Source organism: Ahaetulla prasina, chromosome 3 (assembly GCF_028640845.1).
Source record: "Ahaetulla prasina isolate Xishuangbanna chromosome 3, ASM2864084v1, whole genome shotgun sequence".
Lineage (NCBI taxonomy): Eukaryota > Metazoa > Chordata > Lepidosauria > Squamata > Colubridae > Ahaetulla > Ahaetulla prasina.
Window position 1 is genome coordinate 109131679 of NC_080541.1, and position 19863 is coordinate 109151541.

The following is a 19863-nucleotide window of genomic DNA, read 5'->3' on the forward strand; positions in this document are numbered from 1 at the left end:
AAAAAGAGGCGGGACCACAATAAATTATATTAGAAAATAGTGAATAGGCCATGTGGACACCCAAAAATGAATGAGAAAGATGTAAGTGTCTACTTAGGAAAAGGGTTGTTCCATAAATACGTGGTCTAAGAGCAAAAAAGATGATAAGGGGTTTGGAGGCTAAACCAAATGATGAAAGATTGAAGGAACTAGGTAAGTCTAAATGACTAAAGGCAGTGGTTGGATTCAGCCAGTTCGCACCACTTCGGGAGAACTGGTTGTTAACTTTCTGAGCAGTTTGGTGAACTGGTTGTTGGAAGAAATCATTCAAAGCAGATGAATATGTCTACCTAGGCAATACTTGATAGGATGGCAATCGTTGAAGAGGTGAGACATTATTTATATCATATTAAGTTGTACAAGTGCCAGTAGAAAAAGGGTTGGGACCAGAGTGTGCAGTTTGTTGTGAAGAATGGATAAGTACCTTTAGCACAAATGGCTAAGATAACACTTCTGCCCATTTGGTTATAGAGGAATGAGAGTTAAGAATGTCAAGAGAAACATAAAAGTAATTTGAATGCAGTGGGAATAAGATAATGTATCTGACAAAACAAGCAACAGAGTCAAGAATGAATAAGTGATGAGGAATCTGGATTGAAAACAAAAGTGAAAGACAAAAAAAAGTACCTTGGTCCTAATGAAAGAATAGATTCACAAAACAAAAAAAATAGGAATTAAGAGAGAAAATGGAAGATAGAGAAAGTCAAAGTTGGATGGAGTTGATGAGAACCTCAGAGAAAAGACAGGTAAGAACACTTGTTACATTTTGTAACAAACAGCACTATATGGACCTGTGTATGGAGATAGTGGTAATAAGAATGTGCTGCAAGGACAGAAAGGTGTGGAGAGGCATAATTAATGTTGCTGGCATAAACTTATTTCATACCCTCCTTTAGCTTACTATTTCTTACTCCTTTTCTGCTGCATAATGGGAAGTCTTAACGCATAATTCCTTTTACCCTGAAAGGGAATTGGATGTTGAGTAACTAGCTATACAGATATATGTTTGTCACAACATATTACTTGGATTTTCAAACGCTATGAAATATTACTTGGAATACCTCTATGCTAAAAATATGAAAAATATTTAAGAAATGACAGAAGCCATTCCTGAAAAGATAGTAATACTTATAAAAAGTTACTTGGGGAGGGGGGGGGATTAACACAGATAGACAAGTGTGTGGCATTGCTCTGCCATCTTGTGGTTACTATAAAATTCAACCCCCCTTTTAGTGATTTTCCTAATTTAGCATACGTTTTTTTCTTTGGTAAAACTTCTTTAGTTTTAGAACAAAGAAATTGAAGATAATTCTTCTCCAAAGACCTGTAAGCAACCTGTTAGCTTTTCATGAACAGTTTAATAACAATGGAAGACAACAACAACAAAATGTTCTTGTTACTTTCAGGATGTGGCATGAAGCATTGCCAAACATTGTAGACTATGCAACTGGGAAAGGGGCAGCAATGGGAGGCTGCCCTGGGCACAGAGGCATGAAAGTCTCTGATTATCTCTTGCAGGTCTCGCTAAGATAGGAGATAAAGCTGTACTCCACGAGTATGTTTCTTCCCTTGTGCTACTGATCCCAGACTCCCTTTCTGATTTCACACATCAAAGATCATACTAATTTCAGATCCAAGTATATCACAGTTTTGCGCAATATGTGAACCCAGAGTTGGTAAATATGTTAAGCCATAATGTGATTCACTTGGCTTGTACAAATTTAGCTAAGGTGGTTAGGATACACATTGATTATTCTCAGTGCAATTCAGAGGTGAAATGCTACCAGTTTGCACCGATTTGGGCAAACCGGTAGTAAAAAAATACTACCAGTTCGTCTAAATCGGTATTTCTGACTATTACAGTCAGTGCGATTTATATATATTTATAAATCCTGCTTTCTAGCGAATCTAAATCGTGCGGTAAGCTGTCCCCCCCCCTCGCTGTTCTACTTACTTTCTTAAGCCTCCTTTTTCCGTATGAAGCGTGCATTTGGCATGCACTGCGCATGCATGGGCAGCGAATCAGCAGCAAACCACGGAGGATTTCACCACTGCAATTTGTAAACCAAATAATAGAGGACATGGAGATAAAGCTTCTATGTATAGTGATATTATGAAAAATTGAGTAAAACATTGGGAGGTTTTAATCAGGTCCATGGCTTGCTATTAATAATGAACCTGCATCACCTCTGATCCTCTCTCTACCCCCAAGTCCCTTGGGTATCAGTCAGATGTTTTTTACCTAAATCAAATGTGTTAAGTATCTGACCAATCACAGCTTTGTTTACATTATTCCTGCTACAGCACAGGATATGGCTTCTTTCCTACTGACCCAGAAAATGGGATATAAGAATCCAAAAAGAGTCCATTATGCTCCCCTTCCTTTCACTTTCATATGCTTGCTTGCCAACCTCTTCAATACGGATAGAAGAAAGCCTTCAGAACTGCACAAGGTTGATTTAATTCAGACTTCTTTCCTTCAACATGGCCCATATTTTAAAATATCACAGAATCCTATTTATATACAACATGGCATAGGACAGTGCAAAACTTTTCGGGGGAAGATTTTAAAAATGCTTATGGATCAAAGGCCAAGAAGTAGAACTCTTCTATGTAATGTACTTCCATGGGAAGTAGCTGACATATTCAAGATGCATTCAGTGAAGGCTAGTAAGAAGAGTCTGAGAAAACAGGAAAATTGTATCTCAAAAGCATTTGGCAGAAAGAGGAAATCTTTAGGCTGATAAAGAGAGCCAGATTGGTGTAGTGGTTGGGTGCTGGCCTAGAAAACAGTTCTAGTCCCACCTTATGTATGAAAGCCAGCTGGGTGACCTTGGGCTAGTTAGTCTCTCTCGCTCCAACTCACCTCACAGGGTTGTTGCTTTGGGGAAAATAGGAAGTGTAAGGAGCATTATGTGTGTTTGCCATGAGTTATTTATAAAAATGGTAAAGACAGGATAAAAAATAATAAATAAAATAAAGACAGATCAAGGAGATTAAGCATTGTTTAATTTGTGAATTGCTCAAGACACAAGACACAAGACTACCAGACAGAGACTGAACAATTGTTATAAACCATCCTGTCTCACTTCATCTTAGAATCACAATGTTTCGTATCAGATCTGTTTCATGCTATGTGACTTCAATGTAGATGGCTCATTATTTATTAGCAGCTTAAGGTCATCTTAGAATTTGTTTTTGTTAGCTTTGTGATATTTGAGTGTTTTGAAATTGTCAGCTGAATTAATAATTCTGCTGCAACACCAAACAGAAATGTTCTTAATAGGTTATTAATTCTACTTTTTTCAGAGGCTCGTGTTTAATAATGCCATTATGTCTCTCAGTGAAACATGTTTGTTACACTTGCTGAACTCTTTCTATCGTTATTCTTAACCCCACCCCGCTCCATGCGATGCGTATTGTTGACAGTAAAAACACCTGATATTTTGGTGCATGCAAACATATTTGAACTATACACATATGGTGGTTTCTTTACACTATCCCTTTGTAGCAATCTTTAGCATTAGCCCAGTGCTGCTTGTTATGTCTGCCTTTGTAGGTGTGTTGTAATTGCACACAGAAGTCAGTTGCTTTATTTTTGGTCCCAAACCAGCAACATCATTTTCAATACATAAAATGCACGGAATGCAGTTACAGAAGAAAAAGCCTATTTAATAAGTAAATCTGTAATAATCTTTTAGTGGATTTTGTAAGCTGGCACACAAAATGTAGCTATTTTATATACTATAGCAGATTGCTAGTCTGAAAAAAAGTAAGAAACTTTTAAAAATCAGGAAGAGCCAATAAAATAAATCTCTCTTTTTTCTCCCCACCTCAATTTCTCCTAAATGCTTTAGGAATATGGATAATAACCTTTTTACTGTAAGATAATGAATTGGATAATGATCTAAATATGTATGGAGGGGTCAAGTTGTGAAGAGCATTGACACAAAGTGCAATGGATCACTTAATTCATTTTATGAAAACATTTTGGAAGAAAAGTTCAAGCGGTCATTGCATAGGAATACTTGCATTTTCTTGTAGATATATCAACAGATTTATATTTATATTTATTTATATTTAATATATTTAATTATACTTAATATATTTATATTTAAATATATTTATGCACAAAAGACACACACTTTTTATTCAAACAATATATTGTAACTTCATATTGTCAATTTTGGCTAGTATGCTACTTGAAACCCCATTCAGTCCAGATGGCTTAATGAAGGTGACTCATGTCCTGATCGCATGGTTAGAGTTGTGGTGGCAGAGTGGTTAGAATGCAGTATTGCAAGCTAATTCTGCCCACAGCCTGGAGTTCGATTCTGACCAACTCAAGGTTGACTCAATGTTCCAGCCTTCCAAGGTGGATAAACTGAGGACTCAGATTGTTGGGGGTAATATGCTGACATTATAAACTTCATTATAAACTGCACTATGAGGCAGTATCTAAATTCTAAGTGCTATTGCTAGTGCTATTGCATTACTTCAGTGGAGCTCACAATGGGGTTGCCCTTGGAGATGACTTGAATTGTAGCTGGTACAGAATGTAACAGCCATCCTGCTGATTGGACAACATGCCATTTCAGGATAACATTAATCCTTAAGTTGCTGCCTTGGATCCCAGGAGGCTCTCAGGCTTAATTCAAAGTGCTGGTTTATCAGGTAGAACCAGATCATAACATGCACCACCTTGGCAAATTTGAACTTGCTCATCTTGTCTGAACATTTCAAGGTGTTACGGGGAATTACCCTCCTCCAAAGGTTGTATATGTGTGTGTACAAGGCTGCATGCCTTCTCTGTTGTAGTTCTCATAAAGCAGAATGGAGAGATGCAACTTAGAACTAAGGAGAAATTTCCTGATGGTTAGAACAATTAATCGTGGAACAACTTGCCTGCAGAAGTTGTAAATGCTCCAACATGGGAAATTTTTAAGAAAATGTTGGATAGCCATTTGTCTGAAATGGTGTAGGGTTTCCTGCTTGGGCAGGGGGTTGGACTAGAAGATCTCCAAGGTCCCTTCCAACTCTGATATTATTATTATAGAATACACTTTCAGAGATACTTTTGGCCTCTTTCCTTTTTGCATTCCACAAGACCCTTAAAGCCATATTATTCCAATGTACCTTCAACTTGAATGGTTTGATTCTGTGTAGTCCTTGTAGGCAAATATGGTGTTGCTTTTATTTTATAGATCATTTTTTTTTCTACTTTTTTGTTTGCCACCTAGATTTGCAGTTGGTTTGTCTGGTTTGCAAATATGATTGAATAGATAGAGGAAAATTTCTAGCGGCCTTCTTAAAGAAGGCTTCCCCACGTTTAATCCAGAATATTCATCCTCTCCAGGTTGCAATACTCGGATATGGGGAAGAATGAGATGCTAACTTTAAATTTAATAAAATTTAATTTAATAAAAATAACTGCAGCCAAATGTAGGTTTCTTCCTGAGAATTATAGCACAGTGGAAAAACCTAAATACTTTCTCCCTTTTTTATTACTTTAAAAGGGAGGGAGATGGGATGTTAAGAAATATGAAATACAAACAAACAAATGAGATGAGAAATTCAACATCAGTTTGGTCTAATTTGATCCTACCCTACCTGCTAAATGAACAGTGCTCAGAACCAGAAGTCACATGTTTTCTCGCAAGTTTGATAACAACTATAGTTTTTTGCAGTGGTTTGCTCTTTTGGTCGTGTGATTGACTGTTCGTTTGGAGCTATATTTAAATTCTGAGCAGCTGGTTGGTTCTCTTGTTGATTGATCATTCAAATGGTCTGGTTTCTTACATATTCATATGCTGGATCTAAATCAATATGCTTGTTAATGTTTTTTAACCAATCATACAACCAACTGAGCACACTGGCACACAAGACATTTATAAGCTAAGGAGAATAGGAAAAGAAAATCCTGCTGTTGACGTTAAGTAGTCTGGTAATGAAACATTCAGAAACTAAATTGAAACAAGCTAGGAGAACAAACCTCTGCCAAAATCTAAAACTGAGCTACAAGTATTTTCTATTATTTCAAACAACTATAGTTATTTGGCATAATAATTAAAGACACTGGATTAGAAAGTGGTAAACTTTTAGTCATAGTCCTGTTTTAAGCACAAAAGCCAGTAGGATGACTTTGGATCAGATACACATGCGCTGCTCCAGAAAATAGGTACTGTTGAGCCAAGAAAAAAATGGGTTTGTTCCTACATTCCTTAGGAGCCAGGGTTGACCAGACTGACCAAAACAGTTGTCCCTAGGAGAATTCATACTGTAAAAAGTATCAATCATCCTGATCTCTGTGAACAATGTTAATGAGACCATAATTTTATTGCTTATTTACTTAAATGTCATGGTCATGATTTGAGCAGGGAGCCTCAGCTTCCCTTGTTACATGGATTTAGAGGGGGTGGATCTGTGTCTGGTCTTAGTTCAGCCATCCAGAAATACAGTTATGGCCAGGTAAACATTCCCAGGCAGTTGCCTACATCTCCTCCACATTGGGCAATTCATTGTTATTCAAAGAGCCCCAATTTCTCTACTTTTTGGAAACCTTTCAGCTTTCCCTGCACTACAGGATCAGATGTGTCAGGTTTCTACTCTTCTTTTCCTACCCCCACCTTAACACTTTTCTTGTCTCAAATTTCTCTGCTTCTCAGGACAGCTTGCCCTGTGCAATGCTTCAAATAGTGCACAGTTGTAAACAAGCCCGAGGAGCCTCTTCTATGTGAGGTGAGCAGGCTCTGATCAAATGGGCAGAATGAAGCTGTCTAAGTGAGCTCAGACTGGTCTCTGCAGGGCTGAACCTCTCTCCCTTGCAATATTGTTTGGGGTGGTGCATTTATTTTTGTGGGTCTGGTCTGAACAAGCTCCAGTCCCTTATAAAGGCAGGATGACTTGTTGGCTCTGTTCAGCTTCTGCTCTACTGGGACCAAACAGCTTGCCAAAGAGAGGAGTGGGAGGCCCAGAAACAGTGTGCTGAAGGAAGAGCTGTCGGTCCTAATCTCAGAATGTCTGAAACAAGGCGAATGGGTGCAACAGGGAACTGTCTCACAGAAATGACAGGAGATTTAATTTCTCAGTTTGACACGAAGAGCAACTGCAGCAGCACAGACCAGGCACCCTCCAGCATAAATTCTGTGGTCATCTGCCAAGCAGTTCACAGAAGTATCTTCAGCTCTAGCACATCTTCAGCAGCTGAGAGGGTTAGCCTGATCCTGAGGCAGGAGGAGAAGAATGAAGAAGCAAGCTGTCCCATATTATTTATACAGCTCTCCGAGCTCTTCAGTACAGCTAAAGGACAGGAATGGAGGCAAACTGCCAGGTAAGTCCCCAGAGACAAAGGTAGAGATAAAACCCATCCTTTACATGCAGGAGCCCTTCTTTTACTGGGGTCTAAGTCTAGGACACTTGCCTAGTTGCCCTTAGCTTGCAGGGATGAAATGGTGCTAAAAAGGAGTGGGACTGTCAGAACAAGGCTCTGAAGCTGAACACCAGGATCCCATTCCAAACAAACCGAGTTAACTCACTGCATTTTAAAGTTATACACAAAGGCCATTTTAGTCCAGAACCTACAATTACCCATCTCCTTCACTGGTGGGAAGTTATGCTGCCTCCCTCCATTGTTCCCTGCTTTTTTTCTTGGCATGCATAGATGTGAACAGAAGACCTTTCATCATGTGCACTTCGATATGGGGCAAAGGTGCTCTGCAGCAGCTCTTCTCTGCTACATGCCAATAAGTTGCTTTCATTTCATCCCAGCAGTGAATGGGAGACCCTGAAGTCATCCTCAGGCATATCAGATTAAAGTAATAATTTCCCCCTTATTGCAGGCTTGTGCAAAGGTAGCCTCCCCCCATTATCAATGGGAATATTGGCATGACAGGGACTGGCAAGGGAAAACCCAATTACATGTCAAACTAGATATCTGCTAGCTAAGGTATGGGTGGAGAGCACTACAACTCAGTGATAAAGAAATTCCCTTAGAGCAGTGAACTGGCCTGTAAGAGGCAGGATTGTGGAACTGATCTACCACTGCTTTCCTCCTGGAAGTTTTTATCAACTTCTCAAAGTCTGAGCTTATTTAGTTTCTGAACCTGAGGAAGTCAGATCAATCAGGAGCTGTCACCTCTTGGAACCTGCAAACTGAATCAAACTGACCTTAACAAGTTCTGTGTCGATGTATGTAACTAACTTAAGTTGAACCATCCTCCTCATCCTCATCCTCCTTAAGAGTTTTTTAAAACCATCTTTAAAAGACTATAAACCATGAAAGATAAAACACATATAAAGTAGAACACAATTAGATAAGTAAAAAATGTATCTCAAATTTTGGTAATAATATTGTTTTCAACATATCATTAACTGCTCACAAACATATGGACATATCATTTTTAAAGGAAACTAAAATTGCTGTTAGCTGTAAAACTAAGAAGGTCTGGTTAACAAAGTATAAATCATTACCTACAGTGTGAGCTGTAATCAATTGGAACAAGACTAAAAATCCATTTTCCATAAGATTGAAACTTTAAACACCGAAAAACCCTATAATGGTGTCCCTATTAAACTGTAGTCCAAAAATGATTTCCATTTAATAATGGAAATTCTAATTCCATTAGAATTATTTTACATCACATTTTTTAAATATAAAGTTATTTTCACATTGAAGCATACATCCAGAACTTGGATAACCATTCTTTCAAAAAAGGAATTGAATATTCTTTCCAATACGTAGCATATAAAACCATTGTGGTGGTTAACATACATAGAAGTAACATCAAAGACAAATTCCTTGTGTGTCCAATCACACTTGGCCAATAAAGAATTCTATTCTATTCTATTCCATTCTATTCTTTTCTATTCTATTGTATCTATTCTACTCTACTCTATTCTAGAAGTAATTCTGTATAATTTGAAGGAATGCCTGGTTTAATAAAATTTAATTAGAACATTACAAAATGCAAATGGAATTCAGCTTTCAAATTTTGTTTCATTCTAATAGGAATTATTTTCCAAAACTTTTGAATTTGCCACCTTGCCCCCAAATGTGAAAAAAAAATCCAACCAATATTGAATTTCCAACATTTTTAGAAAATAAATTCTTCATTTTAATGATGAAAACTGGAGTAATGTGCCAGTAATAGAATATACTGTACCAATTTACTCTATGTGTATTATTTGGAGAGGGTTTTTTTGCCCTTCTTTCATTAAAATTTTCATTGTTTCATCCCTATTACTACATTCAATTTTTACATACATTTATAATCATGCAATCTTTAATCTCTTCTGATGCTGAGTCATATTTCAATAATAGTTTAATAAATTAAGGCCAGGAACTTTTCAAAATTGAATGTTAGATTCCCCCAAAATCTCATATAAAGTGAGACACTAAATTAATGGAAAAAGAGGAGTTGCAGGGAATGGTGTCAGTTTTTGGAATTCCAATGCTTACACACGAATGCCATCAACTTTTAGGCATTCTAAAAGTTAGTCTAAAGCTATGTTATTCTAACATGTTTCCTTCCTTCTTCATGTTCTATGCACGGGTAGTCCTTGACTTATGATCACAATTGAGCCAAAATTTCTGTTGTTAAATGAAACATTTGTTAAGTGAGTTTTGCCCCATTTTACGACTTTTCTTACCACAGTTGTTAAGTGAATCACTGAAGTTGATGAGTTAGTAACATGGCTGCTAAGTGTATCTGGCTTCTCCATTGACTTTGCTTGTCATAATGTTGCAAAAGGTGATCACATGATCCTGGGAGGTCATAAATATGAACCAGTTGCCAAGCATCTGAATTTTGATCACATGATCATGGGGATGCTGCAAAGATCATAAGTATGAAAAGCGATCATAAGTCACATTTTTCAGTGCCACTGTAACTTTGAACAGTCATTGAATGAATGATTGTAAGTTGAGGACTACCTGTACTGTGAAATCATTTTCTCCATCTTTTCTATAACTGGATTTCTAATGTGAAAGTCATCACAATAGACAAAGAAATGGAATTCTGTTAGCATTCTTTGTTATATTGTATAGAGTAGATTCATCCATGTGCAAAACTCATTCTAGCTCTGAAGATGCTTCATCAGCTTTGGTGTGCTGAAATACACCCAACTTTCTTTTTAGTATTAAATATTTCCTTTTCCTTTTAGATAAGGTGGTGAACAAGATGTTAATGGCCATTTTGACCCCTGAGTAACAATAGCACTGGTACAGAAGGAAATGATGGGTAGGATACACAACTAGAACTGCACAGCACTGTGGTAAATGTATATATAAAAGATTTTGACTGGAAAATGTCCCAGTGGTTTTGGTGAGAAGAAGTCTTGGCTTGTTTCTATGCCTTTGGTGCAAATTGTCTGTAGTCACACAAACTGCATAATAGCAAATAGCCCTTGGGGAGCTCTAGCTAATCTACGAAGTATGCAGCCAAGTAGCCCCTCCCCTCAGCCAAGCATTAGCAGTTCAGCACTTCAACCACTGTTTTTAGAAACCAGCCTGGCCCACTACTGTTTCAATGAGGGTCAGTTGCCTGCTATTGACCACAGCTGAGCTGTGCAACAAAGGTTCAGACTTGATGTCAGCCGAGAGATTTTGCACTCAGCCTTGTTAGACCTCCTATTGATCCTACCCCAGTCTCAGTGATAATATCCTTCCCAGGGCCAGAACACAATCATCCAGGGCAGGATGGGACCTTATTGTTGCTAATGTCTTTGGAAGGGGCAGATCGTTTCTCCTGTTTCTTCACTGATTTATCAATGGTAAAATAGATGCCTAAGGTCTTTTTGTGGGGAGGATATTCTAAAAAATGTACTAGGAATTCAGCAATTTCCTGACAGATTTCTTTAGAATGACAGTGTTTTGGTAATTATAAGAAAGGATCCTAGAACTGCCCATGCTCAGTTTAGAATCTTCCTCTTCCTTGAGGTTGAGAGAGGAGGAAAAACCCAGTGATATATAGTATATTTATTTGAAAAGTAATGCTTTGATGATCCATGATCTTGTGTGCCATCAAATTGGTGTCAATTCCTAGTGATTGATAAATCAAAAATGGAAATACAAATTGTCCTATGAACAAGGGATTTAATTACTTCTTTAATTAAGGTATTTTATTGCAGGTGGATAAAGTTTGAAGAAAAAGTAGAAGATGGAGGAGAACGTTGGAGCAAGCCTCATGTCACAACTCTGCCCCTTCATAGTTTGTTTGAACTTAGGACCTGTATAAGAAAAGGAGCTGTTCTTCTAGACTTGGAAGCTCATAATTTTAAACAAATAGTTGGTATGTAGAAGGGGGGGGGATAATCTCTCCTTCATGAGGCATCTTCTATTCTGGAACAAAAGCAACTTCAATGAAAACACTACTTTCTTAATTAATGTTTGGCTCTGTATAAGCTTTGGCATTGCATGGTTTAGATACTGATTTAACATGGTTTATTTCTGGGCTTCTGCATTGATTAAGTTCTGCTGAAGTAAAGAATCTAAATGTTTTGCTTAATTTCAGATAAGTTTATATGCAATGAACCATTCTGCTGAACATGGCCATTTATTCTGATTAGTTAAGGAAAATTTGAATAGGTGAGAGAGGATCTCAGTATGGTCTCTCCTCAGCTCTTTAGGCGAGCTTTACCGCTTGCAAGGGTTTCTCTCAATGTAGAAATTAAGAAGAAATAGGCAGTTATGCAGCTCTGTCAAAGTGAAAATCCAAGACCTGTATATATTTCACTTTTGGAGCTGGGAAAGTGGGTAGGAATTTCATTTCATTCTATCAACAGTCACTATCTTGTGCTGCATCATTAACTAATTCAATAAGTTACTTTTGGTTGGACTCATTTGATGTTCATTTTTCTACAGTTCCATTTAAAGCTTTGAATTTACTTATGTAATATTATGCAAAACCTTAATAGTATAATGGAAAAGAAGCACACAGGAAAGAAACACTGAGAATTAGTTTACAACTGAGATTTGTTATTCTTCTTGTCACCTGCAAACTCTTCTGTTCACTCAAAGCAAAATGCAATCCTCACAATGACAGGGAAGAAGAATAATTTTCCCAGCAGCAGCAAGAAACAAAATGACTCAAGAATCTTGAACTTCCAGTAGCCTTGTATCTCAGGACACCTTCTTGTTCCCCTTCTTGCTTGTTCTAGTGCACTGTAAATCCTTCTACCACTTTTTCTAAAGAAGCAAGGGATGATGGTTGTCTCACTTTTTTGCATGGAGACACATATGTTTCAGGCAAAAGTTAACATAAACTTGGTTGGAATCCCCCAGTTCATTTACTTGGGCAGTATTTAGCAGAATGTATGTATATGAATATGAATAAGCCCATTAAAATATCTAGCCATGGATGCTTAAGGGGCGTGCATAATTAATATAGTTATTACATACTCATACTTATATATATGCTTATATATTGTATAATTATTTCATGCTTATGCTTATATATACTGTGAGACAAAATAAAATAAATAAAATAAAATAAAAAAGGATAAGTACTTTCCTCAAAAATATGCATGGTATAAAATATAGGATTATGTGAATTATTTTCTTATAAGGAACAAACAAGGTAAGTAAATACAGCATAATCAAGAAACCCCCAAAAACATTCCCATGAACATTAAGAGGGCAAGCCACTAGAACATAAAATGATAGCAAACCCCACTCCCTTCTAGCACTGATGATGTTACCTCGTTTGGCAATGAAATGACTGCAAGAAAACAACTATGCTCAGAAAGCACCAAGGACATATTTCCTTATGGTGAGAGAAAAAAAAAAGAAAAAAGGACTGTTCTTGTAGGAAGTAAGCTAAAGCCTTTAGAGCACAAAGAGAGAGAGAAAGAGAGAAAACTGAGGAATTTCCTTATTTGCCATCTCTGTTTCTAATGCCACTAGGATAAGTAAAATAAAATATGCGAAGTATCTACGCTTCTTGAGCTGCATAGTCAACACAGCATGCTATACTGTATTCTCAGGAACTAGAAAGACAATGTAATCTGTCCCAAATCAGAGTTACAAAAAAATTTCAGTCTGCTCCATGTCAATCCAGAAGCAGTTCTATTCAAACATGCCTCCAGACCCACACTGTGATTTGGAAAAACAGAAACACCATCATCTCTCAAGAACTAGTTTGCTTTACTGTACTTTATTAGTCTAATCAAATTTGATAGAAAGCCATGGCATGCCAAACCCACATAATGAGTTTGTATATCACATTAAGCCACAGTGAGGTTTCTTTGAATTAGAAACTTAAATGAACCTCAACAATGTGATTTTAAACCATAGCATAGTCCATTGTAGAAACTCCTCTTTGCGGTTTATTCAGTATAAAATAGGCACTACAGCATGTAAATCAGGCAATGAGTCAACAGAAGAACAAATGGTGCAGGAAAGTTGGATACATTCCAGAAATTCCATCCTACTGTGTTCACTGGGGAGTATTTTTCCTGTTACACTAAATCTTAAAGGTTGAAAGTTTAATTTAGTAAGGGAATCAATGCTGTTATTGAAATTGTTGGATTTCCTTACCTCCAGTTGAATCAGTATATGGATTTATTTCTATTTTATTAAAACAATTGCTAATTAATATAGTTATTGATACAAAATGCCTTTCAATAAAGTTGAAAAGGTAGATACGATTACAGAAAAGGAAGTGATTTAGTAGCTTCAACATATGTTCATTTTATGTTCAAGAGAAAGTGATTGAGATCCAGATAGAGAAACAGGCCTTCAAGACGGAACTCTTGAAGAAACTTACCTATGTCTTACTCCTCAAACCTTATCATCATGCAACCAAATCTCAACTGAAGATGCTGTTTGAAATGGGTGTGTCCCCTTGTGCTGGTAAGTAACTAGCATTTTTTTTTCTTACTGCCAATTCAAATATGAAGCTTAGATGCTATGTAGCTACCCCCTCTTGTGTCAGACACAAGCAGCAGGAAAAACTCCATAATTTAACACTGATGTTTACCTGTTAATGGTATCAGCATAGCATTTACTCCAACTTTTATCAACACATTTTTAAACTATGTATCCTATATTAAACTTTGCTAAAGAGTATTCTTCCCACTTTCTTATCCCTGTAATTACAACATCAAGAAATAAGCATGCATTACAGAGATTCCCCTAGATGCCTAGAGTATTGACAGAATGGAATGGAAAGGACTCTCCAATCAGAAGAGAGAGTGCAATAAATAATTCTTACAATGCTAATATACAACCTGGACCTTTTGCAGTTAGGCAAACATTCTGAAGGCAGGTGAATGTGAAGGTGATAAAGCAGAAAGCACTACAAATTGAAGCCAGCAAGGACAGCATGTGTGAAGGTTCAATATGTTGTTAAATGGTTATAGGTTGGATTAAAATAATTAAAAAGACTTGAAGGTTATAATTCATTGTAATTAAATTTGCAATTACAGTGGAAGTAACTCATAATATTTAAGCTACACTATATATGAAGCATCACTGATCTCTTCTTTTTTTAAAAAAAATGTTGCAGATAGGGCTAACAGACATTCAGATGCAAAGTGTGAGGTCTCAGAGGTACCGTTAATGGAACAGGTAAGCAATGGTGGTAAATGTAAAAATGGGGGGGAGTGATACAAAAGTGGGGCTATCAAGCTAAGGATATTCCTATAAGACATCCAAACAGCAAAATTAGACACAATGGTCCAAGTGTGATCTAAGCAGAGCAGAGTGGAAAAATTACTTCCTGTGATCCAGACTCGGTATCCTATTAATGAATTTAAGGTAGCATTTGCTTTTTGAGCAACTCACAATCTGTCTCATGTTTAACTTGTAATTGACAAAGACATACAGATCATTTCCACATGAAGTACAACCAAATCAAATACTTGCACTTTTATTTTGCCTACCCAGATTAGGAAAGGATAATAGCTGATGGCTTTGAATAATTTTACTAACTTTCTATCAAGTATTGGATATCAGCACCTGGAGGCAGCATGCACTCTGTAACACTATTTTGGATCTGTGCACATCTGCCTTAGTTCCTCTGGAGACAGAATCATTCACCACTACAACAGTCTCTAGTTTCTCAAGATGACTTCTGCTGTCAATCAGCAGAGTAGCAGCCATCAGTTTGAGCTCTTCCTCTCCTTCTGTCTCTTCTTCTCCTTCTATCTCTTCCAACTCTCTTGCCAAACTCCTATTTTCTCCTCTTTGCTCAACCTGTGCAATTTGGTTTGAAGTTTATTACATTCAGAAAGTTGAAGCTTATACTTTTATCCACGGCACAAGAAGCCACAAACACCTCTCACCCTTCTATTTTACAAAAATGTAATTTTATCAATTTTTAATTAGGATAATAGTATGGTAATATAATTTTATTTTTGTAAAAATAACATTGCATTCTAATGTCAGACATGTAAGATACTCTATGTGGGAGTTTGGGAACAGATTAAAAATAAAGACCGGAAGGGTTGGGTACAATAGAACAACTAAAATTGCACAGAAAGCAGGTAACCATATCATGCAAATAATTTCCATATCATGAAAGCCATATCATGAATAAAAGGTGTGTACTGTTAATGTAACAGCAACATTATATGGATATTTCCAAAATTCCATATAAACCTGTAAAACTCAGGGTTCAAGTGGCAGTTCCAGCTTCCCAAAATTGACTTTGCTTTCGGAAGCCAGCTGGGAAGATTATAAATGGTGACCACACAGTAGCAAGATATTGCAACTGTCATAAATGCAAGCCAATTGCCAAGCACCCGAATTATGACCACATGACTGTGAGGATGGTACAGTAGTTGTAAATTCGAGAATGACGTGCAACTAATGATGATCAGGCTATTTTAGCGGCAGTGGAGGATGACAGTATTTTCTCAGGAATACTCAGGAATATTCTAGTATCTTGATGTTGCTTTCTGCATTCTGGAAATTTGCCAACTCTGATGAACTGCATCTGATGAAATAAGCAATGGTTATCAAAAGGTTATGCTGTTTAATATAATTAGTCTGAAAATTAGTCTGCTACTGATTTTTGGTTACTTATTCTTAATTTCCTTTCAATGCAGCTAAAAAATCGGTTTAAAAAGAAAATTCCAGCTGGAACCGAAGTGGCCAACATTCTTGTAGGAGAAGCCTCTTTCCTAGAAAAGCCCTTCATTGCTTTTGTACGCCTGCAAAATGCAATGCTTCTTGGAAGCTTGACTGAAGTTGCTTTTCCTAGCAGGTAATCAGAAAGAATACAAAAGGGGTCAGATTATCTTTGTTAAAGACTTCTAGTGGAATAATAGATTTCAAGGCAATATTGTATGCTTGAATGGAGCAATTCGATATTAGCATCAAGCATCTCAGATCAAGCTACCTTTGGAAATTAACAGAGCCAACTATCTTCTGATAGAAGACTTCAGCCTGCACACTCATCACTTAAACATTCAGTTGTGGCAGTTGGATGTTGCCTAAATTAATTAGTATGTTAGCCAAATGAAATGTGTCTGCATCAATGCATCTCTGCTTCTTAGTCTTCCATCCTCCAAGTGGTTAGATATGTTCAGGAAGAAGCTATGGGGAATGCTTAATTTGAATTCCTGCCTTGTTCAATGATTGGACCTAATATAATTTTGATAATCTAAGTGATCCTTTTCAATTTCTGGCCTTTCTGAAATGTTCTTCTTAGTGCATGGAAGCACAAGTTAAGTTGCTGTTCAAATCCCAGGCCTAACAGACACCGGCTGAGCTCACAACACAAGACTTATTGAACAAGCCTGAGTTCACACGTAGTGTAAAGAATAGAATAGAATAGAATAGAATAGAATAGAATAGAATAGAATAGAATAGAATAGAATAGAATAGAATAGAATTCTTTATTGGCCAACAGTGATTGGACACAAGGAATTTGTCTTTGGTGTATATGCTCTCACTGTACATAACAAACCATTGTTTGTGAACTACAGAGGGTAGACTCAATAAGGCCAAATAGTAGGTGTAATTCCTCATTAAATGGAGGAACAAGCCTAGAACTAGTTATGAAAGAGGCCAAGCCTTTATGGTATCTGAGGGTCTCTGTTCTAGCTGGGCTCAAAGGCAACTGTATTCTCCCTTTAGACTAAAGTTTCGAGAAAAAAACTCAAAAGTTTTTCCAGATTAAGAATGGACTCATCAATGCAGGAACCAGGTACCTAAACTCTATTTTCCATTCCAAGTCTTCCAATGTCTCCCACTTGGACAGTTATTTAGCTGTATGTAGGATTGTGATCTCAATGTTCAAGGACTTCCTTTCTTGTACACTGTCCCTTCTCAAAGGCTCTGTATACAGTGGTGCCGTTTATGACTTTTGTGTACTTGGTTTTTAGATTCCTCTTTATTCTGTTGGGTCCCAGAGCCAGATTGAAGGCTTACCATGAAATTGGCAGAGCAATGGCAACTCTCTTTACAGATGAAGTAAGTTTCGTTGCTGCTGAATTTCCTTTGTCAAGGTAGGATAGAGTAGGGTGGTATTAATGCCTAGAGGGAAAGACAGCAATTGTTCAATATGTCCAAGACCAAGCTTCTAGTTGCCAAGTAAAGGACTAGACTAAATCTGGCCATAGAAGGCTTGTCTTTAATTTATTCTTTCATACTTCCTTATATTGCTAGATTTTCATTCAAACTGTGGTATAAACAAAGCCTGATTTCTTCTGCACTGGAAGCAGAATAATATAATTTAATAAATCAGAAGTCATCCCCCATTCCATTTCTAGTATAAAAAAATAAATTCTAGAAGCAGTGAAGAGTAATAGCAAATATCTTTTTAATAGGGGAATGTGGTAAACACAAGATTTAGCTTGAAACCTGATTCAAAAAAATTGTCTAATTTACCTTTGACTGATTAGGAGGCTAATGAATTTGAGTTAAAAGTTGAATCTAAATCTCCTTTCAGAAATCTGAAAGTTTATTTTTTTTAAAAAGTTTTTTATTTCCCCCCCCATAAATGTATCTTAAATGTACAGTCTCTTATCTAACATACATATTTTCTTTTAACTTTCATACTAATACAATCTTCATCCTAAACAATTTAAATATATCTGGGGTTGCTCTTCTACCATTTCACCTTCCTTGTTTTATAACAATCCTTCTTCTCCCTCTCCTCTCTTTCCTTTCCCTTCCTTCTTCCAACTACTCTTCTACTTTATTCTTTCCTCCTCTCCTTTTCTTTCCTTCCCCTTCCTTTCCCCCACACCTCGCTTCTTCCTCCCTTCTAACCTTCTCTCCTACTCTTGTTTCCCCTCTCTTTCTTCCTCTTCTTTTTCCTTTCTTCTTTCCCTCTCTCTCCTTCCTCTCTCCTCTCCTCTATCTTCTCCATTCTGTCTCTATTGTTTTATTCATTTTCAATTTAATATTTTCCTAAGTGGTATTCAAGCAATCCCGATTTTTACTTCTTTTCAAGTACTTTTTCATTTTATTAAATTCAAACATATCATCGTAAATGTACATTTATATAATAACATTTTCTTTCTCCCCCCACTTTCCCCTTTTCCATTTACACAGGTGTCTTCTGGGTTTCTATTTCTTTTTTGTTTTCTCTCTCATTTACTTATACCTTATCTAATTTATTTCTCTATAATCTTTTATTCATATTTCTTTTCTAAGCATACATAATATCATCCCCAATGTCTTGAAATACACCGATTCCTCTTTATCTTTTATTCTCAATGTTAACCTATTCATTTCTGCACATTCTAAAATCTTCTTTATTACCTCTCCTTCTGATGGGAATTTTTTGTCTTCCACTTTTGTGCAAATACAATTCTCTCCGCTGTTATTATATGTATAATCAAATATGTATCTTCTTTGCTATATTTCTCCGGTAATATACCCAATGAAAATGTTTCTGGTTTTAACTCTACGTTGGTGCAACATTTCCTCTAACCATGCCTATATTCTAATCCAATAATTTTTTGCTTCTGTACATGTCCGCCACATATGATAATATGATCCCGGCAATTGAAAACACTTCCAACATTTAGCTTAAACATTTTTGCTAATCTTTCTGGTGACATATGCCATCTATAAAACATTTTATATAAATGTTCTTTATATGCAGTTGCCATTGATAATTTATAATTCCTTTCCCATAGTTGTTGCCATCTCTCTAGTTCTATTGTATAACCAAAGTTTTTTTGCCCATGTTATCATTGTCTCTTTTACTTCTTCTTCTAATCTGATTTGAAATAAGTAATTATATCATTTTTTAATCATTTTTGCATGTCCCAGTCAATATCTTGTCCAATTCTGATTTTTCCAAATTAAAACCATACTGTTTCAAATCTTTATCATATCTTGATTGTATTTACAATCATGTATCCCAAGCTGTCTCAATCCCTTTTTTTCTCGTTCATGTTTCTATTTTAGTTCCCCCTTCTCTGTTAAAATATCCTAATATCTCACAATATTTTTCACGTTAATCATATTTGGCTGTGTCAAAGCTTCTATTGTTGAAAGCCACATTGGTATCTTCATATAATGTCTTTCTTTCACTCTTTCCCATGTTGTTAGCAAACCATTCCTTATGTAATGTCTCTGAAAATACCCATGTATCCTATTTTTTCCATACCAAAGAAAAGTGTGCCACCCTAGTTGCAAATCATGTCCTTCCAGAGTCAATATTAGGTAAAAAAACATTCTGACCCAGATGTATAAATTCATTTAAAAGTCTCTTCAATCTTTCAGCCATAACTGATGCAAAAATTTTGTAATCCGCGTTTAATAATGAGATTGGTCTATAGTTCTTTATTTGTTATAAATCCGATTCTTCTTTTGGTATAACTATTATATATGCTTCCATCCACGAATTCGGAATTTTGGCTTTT

At 36.5% G+C, this 19863-nt stretch overlaps 1 protein-coding gene across 2 annotated transcripts in view; it reads left to right on the forward strand.

Moving 5' to 3' along the window:
- Nucleotides 1–6765: 6765 nt before the first annotated feature.
- Nucleotides 6766–19863, forward strand: part of SLC4A9 (solute carrier family 4 member 9) — a 53196-nt gene continuing 40098 nt past the window's right edge. For both annotated transcript variants that reach the window (XM_058176025.1, XM_058176026.1), the window contains exons 1-6: nt 6766–7369; nt 11167–11327; nt 13739–13888; nt 14544–14605; nt 16087–16244; nt 17368–17455. In XM_058176025.1, the coding sequence (XP_058032008.1) occupies nt 7056–7369; nt 11167–11327; nt 13739–13888; nt 14544–14605; nt 16087–16244; nt 17368–17455 (933 nt within the window). In that variant the 5' untranslated portion in view covers nt 6766–7055. The remainder of the gene's footprint in view (nt 7370–11166; nt 11328–13738; nt 13889–14543; nt 14606–16086; nt 16245–17367; nt 17456–19863) is intronic.